General features: G+C 42.4%; 1 protein-coding gene across 6 annotated transcripts in view; it reads left to right on the forward strand.

The window, feature by feature from the left end:
- Positions 1-9,135, forward strand: part of LOC146809212 (putative methyltransferase DDB_G0268948) — a 520,756-nt gene extending 511,621 nt beyond the window's left edge. For all 6 annotated transcript variants that reach the window (XM_085614316.1, XM_085614312.1, XM_085614313.1 and 3 more), the window contains one exon: positions 8,947-9,135. In XM_085614316.1, the coding sequence (XP_085470442.1) occupies positions 8,947-9,040 (94 nt within the window). In that variant the 3' untranslated portion in view covers positions 9,041-9,135. The remainder of the gene's footprint in view (positions 1-8,946) is intronic.
- The last annotated feature ends 2,564 nt before the right edge of the window (positions 9,136-11,699 follow it).

Genomic DNA, 11,699 nt, shown 5'->3' on the forward strand with positions numbered 1-11,699 from the left:
AGTCCCCCATATCACCCTGTCCTCCTTCGCCTACTCCACTCCCTCCCTTAACCATTGAGCCACCCAACACTCCGTGCTCAGCCCACCTATCCCTGGAAACTAAACTTGATTTTCTCATCTCTTCCATTTCCCAGCTTGAAGCATCCATTTCACTCTTAAGTGCTAAGATATCCCCCTCCCCTAATAACCTCCGGAGGAGTTCCCTGCTCCCGCGCCCCAATAAAGCCAACCACAGTCTGTCCTCCACAGACATCACCAACTTACTGGCTAGCTGCAAGACTACCAACGTCAATCCCCCTCCACTCTCCTCTCCTAACAATTCTACTCAATTCACCATTCAGACCATCTCTTCCGTCAGAACTTACCAGCCTCACTCTCAAGGGGCACCCTCATTCAAGATTCTAATCCCTATTCCCCTTATCTGCCCAAACACTCCCATCACCAAAACAGTTGCGTCAGAGCTACATTGTATGCTCCACAACTGCAGATCTGCAACCAAACACAAACTGGAAATCTCTGACACTATCACCCACCACAATCTCGACATACTCTTTCTCACTGAGACCTGGTTTAATGACTCCTCTCACACTTTTTTTCATCTTCTGATACCTACCGACTACTCTATCCTCAGAAACGACAGAACAGACAAGATCAGGGGAGGTGTTGCGATTATCTTCAGAAACTCCCTTCAAATTAAAGCCTTTCCCACCATCTTCTTCCGTAGAACTTCAAGTTTATCACGGCTCACCCTTTCAGGTTCCATGCCATCTACTACCCGCCCGGTAACAGCTCTTCCTTCATGGAAGAACTCACCGACTTAATTAGTGACCAATATTCACAAAGCGACAGGCAGATCTTCCTAGGTGACTTCAATCTCCACTGGGGCTCCGTGGAAGACTCGGCTGCCAACAAGCTTGCAACCTTTCTCTCAGCTAACGATCTTGTCCAACACTGCTCGGAAATTACACACGCCAAGGGCTCAATTCTGGACCTTGATATTTCTAAACCAGACCAGCTTACCATTGCTCCCCCTATCCATGTAGACTGGTCAGACCATTTCCTCATTCCCTTCCATTTTCACCTCTCGCACATTATAACTCTCAGCCAACCTAAAAGGGCTTCTACCTGGTTCCACAAAACTAAAAACATTGATCTTGAGACTCTGTGTGCTTCTGCTATGCGTTCACTTCCTAGTCTAAACACTAACGCGGATGTCAACGATCTCACTCCCCATTGCCTCTCAATCCTTGCAGTCGAAATCGACAATGTCGCTCCACCCTAAAGCAAAAGGAAAAGACCCAGCCCTCAGCACCTTGGTTCGCTAAAGCTCTCTATGACGAAAGGAAAAACCTTAGAATCTTGGAGAAACATTGGAGACAATCTCCATCCACCTCCAATCTCTCTCTTTTACGTTCAGCAAGATCCAAATACCACAAGCACATCTTCCATGAAAAAGCATCACATTTCAGATCCCTCCTCGACTCAGCTAAAACCAGACCCAAAAAACTTTTCGACCTCATCAAAAACCCAAACTGTTTTCCCCAAACCATCAAACCTGAGGATGCTTCAAAGAACGCACCTGAATTCGCTATATTCTTTGATGAAAAGGTCAAATCACTGGTGGATCAGGTCACCCACCCCACCCCCATTGAGGAGCGAAAATCCTTAGTCACTTGGCAGAACTTTGACGCCATCTCAGAAGATGACCTCCTCAAATGCATCCTCAAAACAAAACCCTCCAACCATTCTTCTGACCCCATACCTAGTGTCATCGCCATTGATTTCTATACCAATACTCTCTCTTATTGGACCAGGCTAGTTAATCTCTTCCTCAGTCAAGGATCCCTCCCAGCTGTCCTCAAAATAGGACAGGTTACCCCCTTCTAAAAAAAACCTCCGCAGATGCAGACAACCTCAATAACTTCCGCCCCATCACCAATCTCCATTTTTTTTCAAAGATCACAGAAAAATGTGTTGCAAAACAACTTTCCCAACACATTATGGACAATAATCTCCTTGACGTGTTCCAGTCTGGCTTTATTCAAAATTGCTGCACTGAAACAGCCCTGCTGCGAGTGATCGATGATGTGCTGCATATACTCGATTCGGGGGAATCGTGCCTTCTGATTCTTCTTGACCTATCTGCAGCCTTTGACACTGTTAATCACAACACCCTCCTTAACACTCTTCAACAGAGAATGGGCGTGGAAGGCACAGTGCTTAAATGGTTTGCCTCATTCCTCTCGGACAGATCCCAAATGATCAAGATTGCGAACAGTCTCTCGTCTCCACTGGTGATTGGTCAAGGCGTCCCTCAAGGTTCAATCCTTGCACCCACTCTGTTTAATCTCTATCTGGAACCATTAGGGAACCTCCTAAGCAAATCTGGAATCCTCTACCATCTCTATGCAGATGACACCCACATCTACCTCAAGGTGTCTTCCTCTCAAGATCTCTCACTAGTCAACTCTACTCTCAACTCTATTCACAACTGGATGTTAGTTCACCAACTCATTCTCAATCCCTCAAAAACTGAATTCCTCCTCCTATCTACCTCTCTCTCCCCGCCTCCTGTTCAATCCTGGATGGAGCAGCTGAATTTACACAATAGTATACCCATCATTGTCGACTGCGCTAAATCCCTAGGTGTCGTACTTGACAAAAGACTCAACCTAATCTCACACATCAACTCCATTGTCAAGAACGCACGCTATCAGCTGCGCCTTCTGTGGGGGATTCGTCGGTTCTTCCCGGAGAAAGACCTAAAAACCTTGGTCCAATCACTAGTTCTCTCTAGACTGGATTATTGTAATTCTCTTCTGACTGGCCTTCCCAAATCTCACCTCTCTCCCCTTAAATCCGTCCTCCATTCAGCAGCTCGCTTCATTTCAGGGTCCAAACGAAGTGATCACATCACTCATATCCTGTCTTCTCTCCGATGGCTTCCCATTGACGCTAGAGCTATTTACAAAACGACTTGCATCACCCACAAAGCCTTGCACTCTTCCTCCCCTCGCTATCTGGCAAATAAACTGAAATTGTCCGGAGGCTTGAGACCTTCTCGGAATGCAGAAAAGTTCCTGCTTGAGCCCCCCTCCTTCAAAAGGGAAAAATTGATGGTTCAATCGTTCTCAGGTAATGCGGTGAGAATCTGGAACTCGCCTCCTCCTTTGCTCCGTGACACCACCTCCATCCGGATCTTCAAAGCGGACCTCAAATCTCTTCTATTCCAAAGACACTTTCAGAACTAATTCCTTCATTCTCAGACCCCGCCAGGAAGTTCGTTAGTCATTGTAAATTTGTTATATTTATTTATTTTTTTACATTCCTTGCTTGCTGTGTTTGATATTGTGTTCCTCTTGCCTGCTGTGTTTGATTCTGCGTCCTGATATTTTTGTACGTTCTATTTTGTAACACTTCTCTCATGTAACGTAACTGGTTCTATTGTACAGCGCTCTGACACCTTCGGGTAAATTCTGCGCTTTATAAAAATGCATAAATAAATAAGAGAACGTGATGGCTGTATTTTATTCTTTTCTCTTGATTGCTGTGGCCTTTCCTCATAAGTCTGCTGGTGACCTTATCCTGAACTAGACACCAGTCACTGTAGAATCAACTACTGTGTAATCCGCTTTCTTACTCGATAACGGATTGGCATGTAAACCCATGGCAGCTTAATGCTCCACTGCTGTGGCAAAGTTTATATGTGTGTTTTTAATGTTACATAGACTATTGTGCTGGTTGTATCCTAACATAGTCAGTGTTTGTGAATTAAAAATGATAGAGTGTGTAGTGCAAGTGCAGAGCCTGGGAAACAGGCATATTCATGTACATGTTACAGCTAATAAAATGCGTGCTCGAGTGTCACGTTTTTCTGAAACTCGAGTTAACAAGTCAAAGAATCATCATTTTCCTTCTTTGATTCTCTTTTCTTTGGCATGACATCGGTAATGTGGCTACAAAGAGAGATGCCTTTGGGAGTCTTGTAGAAAGAGGAAAATTAGCAGTAACCTTGCTTGTAGACTAATATGCTGAGCATAAATACATGTATTAAATCAGTAGCCAAACCTGAGCTCAGGCCACCTACCTCCAGAGAGCGCCATATATTAGAAAGGCACCTAATATATCAGTGCAGGACGGAGTGAGACACATGGAGCGGTTGCTGAAGGAATACTGCAATATTGTATTGTGGCTGCAGGACTAATGTACAATAAGGCATGCAGGGCAAGTTTACATAACTTTTCCATACTGTTTCAATGGCTGGTAGCAAGGTAAGAGGCATGTAGACGAACTGTACAGGGATCTGTGATGAAATATGACTGGGTGCTACATAGCCTTTTCTCTAATATTTATAATAAATGTAACATTTTTTTGATAATCATACTAATTAACTAAGTGGCACTGGGAAGGCTAGCGATTGTGAGGTCAGGGTCAAAGATCAGGCTAAAAAGAAGAAAAATAAAATCCATTGTTTTCTGTTCACCTTGAAATAACTACATATAACTACATATCAAAACACAAACACAACCGAGGACAAGTCATCAATTAACGGTCAATTAGGCGTATAGGGCGTGGTGTAGTGCCGGGTCATCAGGCTACAGCATAAATCTGTTGGGAAATGGAATGGAACGTCTGCAGAGAAACTAAATACCAATACCGTTTAAACTGTGAAAGTGTTTATCAACTTGGAAAAGTGAGGTGGGTGAAATAAACAAAGAGTTTCCATCCAAACTACTGGTGGTCATTGAAAGGTATCAAAGAGAAAGGTACTTAAGAACTACTTGTTGGGAGGCACAAAAAACAAGGGATTTTCCTTTTTTGTGAAATAAAAACTTTGCACAAGTACAAGCTCACAGGACATACTGCTGCATTTTTAGGTCTCGCCTAGCGTTGCAGCACGCATGCGTTTCACACTCTGCTAGGGCTTTTGTGATCAAGGAGATTTCTGAAGGGCACTTGAAGTGCCGCCCCTCTTTCTAATTGACGGGCGTCATCATTTATGTTAAACGCTCGCTCCCTATTTGCAATGAGGCTTTCTTGTTTACACCCTGTCTCCTTGTCGGCACGCCCATCCGGACTGGATTGTGTACTAGCGGCGTCACATGGTGGAATTTATCTGGTTGGTAAGCACTCTTTTATGGACACACTGATAGGCACAATGGAACCTGCAGTGGTATACGTTGTATGTTTCAAGCTGTAATAAACTGCTGAGCTTTTCATGGCGCTTTGTTCTCCGGTATTTTTCTTTTTTTTGATGCCCACACACAAGCGTATCTTTTTACGATTGTTAAGATGCGGCTGGACACTGCTGAGCTTTTCGCGGTGCTGCGATAATATTTCACCAGACACTGCTGAGCTTTTCACTCGGCTTTTTTCTTCGGTAGGTTTTCCTTTTTTAAAGTGTATTTTTTAAAGTGTATTATGTTACATTGTTCGTGTGTTTTGTAACCTGTATAAAGGCTGTAATGATCCTGCCTGCACCTGTGTGGAGATAGTACTGCTGTCACAAAACCCGATCTGTTAGCAGCCAACATCATGCATAGCACAGCTCCACCCGCTGCCTTCCCACAATCCCCTGGGAGCTTTTAGTGAAATGTAAACGTCGGTCCGGGGCTGACACCAATTACCTTAACAACTATTGATGGCAAGGAAGTAAAAATGTGGGCCATGCAGCCTTATCATTCACTATATTTCTGCTCTTGGCGCCGAGGGTCACACAGTGTTGGAGAGGCGCACCAGGTGAGCTGCGCCACAAGCTCAGAGCCTCAGTTCATGGCACTATACAGTGTAGATTCAGATTGCAGCAGGATACCATTTTACTGAGGAATAACGTGTTTCTTCGTCAGCTAGGATGACCCCACTCCCCAACCCACCATACTGCTTCTAGGTGCACGCAGCATTCTTGAGCTACTGTGAGTTAGGCTGGACAGAGAGACACCCGACACATTCTCTCACCCGCTTCTAAGTGTTTTACGAGTCTTTAAAAGATCACTTCCTGCTGAACGAGGCTGTTTTTTTATTCCCGGATCCACTGCATTATTCACTCTGCATATTCATTCCAACTGTAAAGTACTTTTGCTGCCACCAAGGGTGGGGGATGGCGCAAGGAGGGAGATTAGGGATGAGGCTCTGGGGGTGAGCTGGGAGCGAGGGGTCATCTGCTTCAGGGTGTCCGGGATTGGTATGATGAGGAGTGGGCACAACTGAAACAAGCATTTGCAATTCAATAGGTCTCGCATTTATGCGAGTTTAAACTATTGGTATTGTAAATGACAATCCCTTTTATTTATGTTTTAAAAACCAAAACATAAATAAAAGTGATTGTCATTTACAATGCCAATAGCTCAAACTCGCGTAAATGCGAGACCTATTGCTTTGCAAATTCTTGTTGTATTTTGGAGCTGGTGAGGATGTTTCCGATTTTATTTTCAAGTGTGGAGACTGGAGATTGAAGGCAGGAGAGTGATAAATAGATGGCATTTGTCACCTAGAATACTTGTTGGGGCATTGACAGGCATGACGGTCACTTGTCCTGCACACAATTATTGCACCACAGTGACCATTGTAAAAATACTTTGAGGTTATGCAGTTAGAGACATCTGGTTTGTCATGGAAACAGCATCTTAGTACCTGAAAGACTATGTTACATTTTGTAAAATGTGATATCTAATTTATGTTCTATTTTTGAAGATGTAATTATATTTGTAATAAAGACGCACACACCTTAGTTGTAAAATAAATGCAAGTTAAACTAACCAAAAGGAAATATACTCTTTTACCTTATGAAACCTCAGTTAGCTAATGTGATCACTGCAGATGTCTTCGTGTGTGATGACTGAGTCACATAATTAAATCCTGATTGGTGCAGTGATGAATAGTGGCTTGTTTATAGTGCTACAATGTCCCAGTCCATGACAGAAAGCACTGTGAATGGCATTGTTTTAAAATTGTATTACAATGTATAAAGCAGACTGCAGCAAAGTATATTTTAGTGATAAGAATCCAGGCTATACCTAAGGAAAATATTTTTATATATGCCCATTAAAAAGGTGCACTCCTTTTAATGGACACATATATTACCACTTAGAAAGAATAAATATGTGTCGCCATGAAACTGAGTGACTCTATTAATTAAAGCCTACACTGGCTCCAACCATTGCACACATTGGCAATCTTTCAGGTAGCGGGCACCTTGGTGAGAAAGCATGTTCCTTCTGTAGTTCTAAATCTGTTTTGCAGCACAGGAGCCCTCCCCCTCCACACACACTCTGTGAGTGGGCACTAGATCTCAGTTATGTCAGTCTTGCTATGAAAAAGAACATGGGGTGCATTTTTCCTGCTAGCATTAGGGCCCAGGTCACCATTGTTCTGCATAGAACAGGGCCCAAGCAGCGGAAGGAGGGGGGGGCAATTGTGCTATTTGTGTGGTTATTTTTTCCAGAAAGCCAGCTTTGGGCATCTGACCGATAAGTAATAGCCCAACTGAGTTGCCTGAGTAGACAGCCTGCTTTGCAGAGCTGTAGGCATCTTTGATGCTGCAGCCGAATAAGAAGTCTAGAACACACTTCCTGGGCCAGTGTTCTTTGAGCCTCGGAGCAATGACCCAAGGAATGGGTAAATTAAAAACAGGCAACCCCTTGATTTGGACATCAGAGAGATGAGAGGGTGAGGAGGGATAGGAGGGAGAGGGTTGGTACGAGAGGGATCCCATGTTGGGAAAGATCAGAGGTAACAGTAAGGTAGCAGCTAATATTAGTGAAGTAAGTACAATGACAATTTTGCCATGGGGCCCACTGCATCACAATTATGAATGTTTTACAATAGAATGTGGGCATGGGGGCTCATTGCCCTTGCTAGCATTAGGGCAGATGACGCTATTGGCAAAAAACAACTGGGGAAGCATGCAGTAGCTAATTTTCTTTCAGACAGAGACTGGACTTGTTTTGAGATTGAAGTGATGGTCAGACATGGTGGAGAAGGAATAAAAGAAGAGGAAATAGCTTGTTTCTCAGGGCTACATCCATCATTGGTGAAGCAGGTGGAGTACATTGGGGCCCATGGCACCCCAATTATCCGCAGTAGTGTTTGTGGTGTGCCAATTCTATTCTTGCTTGGTGCTGCATATTTAGTGTGGATTACGAGCTACAGAAAAGCACCCCTGAAATGGTCTCATGATCCCTGCCCCCTGTGATCATCTCTTCCACTCCCAAATCCTTGCCATATAGTTTTAGAGAGGGGCCCAACTTCAAAACATATTGCTTAAGGTGGGGCTCAGACCAAAATAGTTTGAAGACCTCTGCCTTAGTGTATAGGGCTGTATATGCGGTCCACTAGGGATGATGGGAAACGGTAAGGGGGCATCCCCTTTATTGTCACTTTGAGGACAGCATGGTCTTCCCTCTCTACTGATGGAGAATCAGGGTCGACTCACAGAGCTGAGGTATGTACATTTGGCTCAGCGCATTTAGTATAAAAAAAAAGTTTGAATCTCATTAGTCTTCAGTTTCTAATTTGATTCACAAACGTTTTTCGTGTGCTTAAAACGTTAAGAAGATATGCCATACCAACATAATGGTGCAACAAATAGGGTCCTTTTCTGCTTCTGAATTTGAGTTGTTACCTAATAGGGAACTATGGCTGTGCATGGGTTGTAACAAAATATAAATATGTTGATTAATTATAAAATTTAACTTAATTGGAATAAGCAAAATAAGCTGATAAAATGTAATATCCTAAACAAATTATAATACAACATGGCGGACCATATTTCTTATAGATTGGACTTCGTTTTTATTTTAGTGAGATTTAGAGGCAATCAAGAGGCAATCAAGAGCACTGAAGGCCAGAGTGAAAAGATAGAGAAGTGCAAGTCTGATGAATGAATGCCAGCATGATATCTGTGCTAAACTATGTACCTAAATGTACTCTCTCCATTTGTTTTTGCAGGATTTTGGGGATCATGGGATCGTCTTCTGCAGAAACTGAGCTAGAGATCTCCAACAATTACTGCTGTGTGTTGGCTTGCAAGTCAGGCCAATGAATGGATGAACACGTCAATCATATTTTGTATCATAATGTCGAATACAATGTAATTTGTATTGCAATATATAAATAAACACCCTTATATCTCTTTTACTGAAATAGATTTTTTTTTTATTTTAAGAATGGGTGTGTGGATATTTATTGGGCAGACATATTCTTGTGTAGAACCTAATTATTGTGCTATTGGTGCAGCTTGTGTGGCATCCTGTTTCCTTACACCTAGATTAATTGCACGGCTTTCTCATGCACAGGACTTGGTTTTAGCAGCAATATGTTGTGGGATCTGTGAAACCGGATTTGTACTGCAGTAATATCTGGGTGACTCAGAATGGATGAAAGTATGTAGATTTGTTCTTGCCTCCAAGACTATTGCATAAAATGCATGCTCAAGAATGGACTTTGGATTGTGAAGTCTGTATCTTGTTTTCTCAACAAACCATTGAGAAGTAGAAATTCACTGTTCTTTTTGTTGGGTGTCTGGTGCAATTGTATTTGGATAATAGAAAGAAAACAAGATACAGAACACATGTTGGTCTGCAGCAGCCCTGTATTGTTTTGGAAATGAATGAAGCAATAAGCAACATGTTATAATTCTAAGGGGGCATTCTATATGTTTTCAGGGCTGTCAGCGATATAATGGAATATTGAAAGAGAAATTATAGGTGGCTGGATGGGGGAGATGGAACTATCTGTAGCTGTGTATTCATGTTACCTTTGTTGTAAAGAATTCCAACGAAACAGTACTTGTAGAATATAGATTTATTACATTCGAGCAATCAGGTACAACCAACCCAGCCTGCTGCTGGCACGGTCTGTCACACCCAACGGCCTGCAGCTACATTCCATCCCCCCGTTATACATTCTCTCCTCTTCTTATCATCATTCTACCCACCTGCAGAACACATATTCTGTACACAACATATCAGTTACAATTAAAAGAAGTTTTCTGACAAGCTGAATCTTGGATGTACTCACTTCACAACAGTGACTTGTTGACCATGGTGGAATTACTCCCAGGTTGGAAGGCCTCCTTGTGTAGGTTATGGGTAGGTATATCCTTGTTGTGGTCTGCATGGTAGTGGCTGATGCTGAGCATGGCAAAGTGGCAGTATTATCAAAGACAGAATTTGAGGGTAGGTCCAAAACTACTGAGGTGATCTGTAAGAAATTGGATTATTATTTAGGGTGGTGACTACCCACCTCAAAGAATAATCATAGGTGTTTTCAGGGTGAATCTTCAAAGTCACTAAATTAACCTGAGCACAATCCACTGCTTATGGCACAGAACAGACAGGCCTAATTTAGGGCAATGTGTAAAGTAATTATGCAATATGAAAACAGTAATAAAGTACAACTGCAGAGCAACAGAAGTAGGAAAATGTAATAAACAACATTACAAAACATCCAACAAGGAGAGTCTGAATTTTACAATTTTTACATAGGAAGAAGCACAGAGTGCCAATAATTGTCTATGTGTGCAGTAAACTGGGACAAAAGTGCAATTAGAATCTGACTTCAGTAAAGAGCAGTTCGCATACGCCAACCAGGTTCATCCTAGCCAAAGATTTTACTTTCTGAAATAGTCCTTTAAATCTCAGTTCACCCCAGGAGTGACCTTCTAAAAGATGGAAGACTTTGGGGAGGGCACTTAGAGATTCACAGGGAGTTAGGCAAAGGCCAACAGCAGGATCCTGTTGAGGTCCGGTTGCCACTGGCCAGTGAGCAGTTGCAGGGAAAGGACCCTTGCAGCTTGTTGTGTCACTTTAAACATTAACAGAAGGTCAGCCTTATGGTCTTTGTGTCCATTTTTTTGTCATGATTACAAGAAGAGAGCAGGTCCAGCTAGTGGATATGAATGACTCCTGTGCACTCCCTAACCAATTTGGTAAAGGGTTCCCAAGTTCAACTCTACCATTTTGGGCATTTTCAAGATAGCAAACATGTTTGCGATTTTTGTTGTTTTTCACTTATACTTCTATCTGTTTTCATACTGCATAATTACTTTATATTTGCTTGACAAACTAGATTAAAAACCATTGCAGTCATGTTCTTAGATCAATTCATAAGTAAGAAGGTGATCCCAAATGGCGCAACAACAAAGTGCAAGTGAAAATAAGTGAATGAAAAGTGCTTGGTGCTATACAATCTATGTACATATAATAGTGACTGATCCAGGATGCATAGGTGGTTTGTACACACTCTAACACAGAGTGAAATTGCTCCAAAATAAAAACAGTACACTATTATTATGTAAAGTAAATGTTTTGACCCTTGGCAGTTCGGGCTGGACTGTCTCCATAGGGAACAGGGTCAAGATTGATTTGCATATGGCTGGGTTTAAAGTGGAATGGCATGGGAAGCAAAAAAACAATGGAATTAGGCCAAGATATCTGTACGGGGTGAATGTTTGACATTGTTTAACATTTTGTCCATTAATTATTATTTTTGAATGTTTCGACCCTAAGCATACAATTTAGACAGGGTCATCATTAGAACTTCGGTTTGGGAAGCACCTGCGGAATTGTGAAGTATGGATGTGGGGTTATTTTCTGAGCGTTATTGTTGCATGGGATGCTGCAGTGGCAAACTAATGCATGGGATGGCTCTTGAGAGGTCGGGATCAGAGCCCAGTCTATTTGGTGTGGTCCTTAATTAAA

The sequence above is a fragment of the Triturus cristatus genome, chromosome 7 (genome assembly GCF_964204655.1).
Source record: "Triturus cristatus chromosome 7, aTriCri1.1, whole genome shotgun sequence".
Taxonomy (NCBI): Eukaryota; Metazoa; Chordata; class Amphibia; order Caudata; family Salamandridae; genus Triturus; species Triturus cristatus.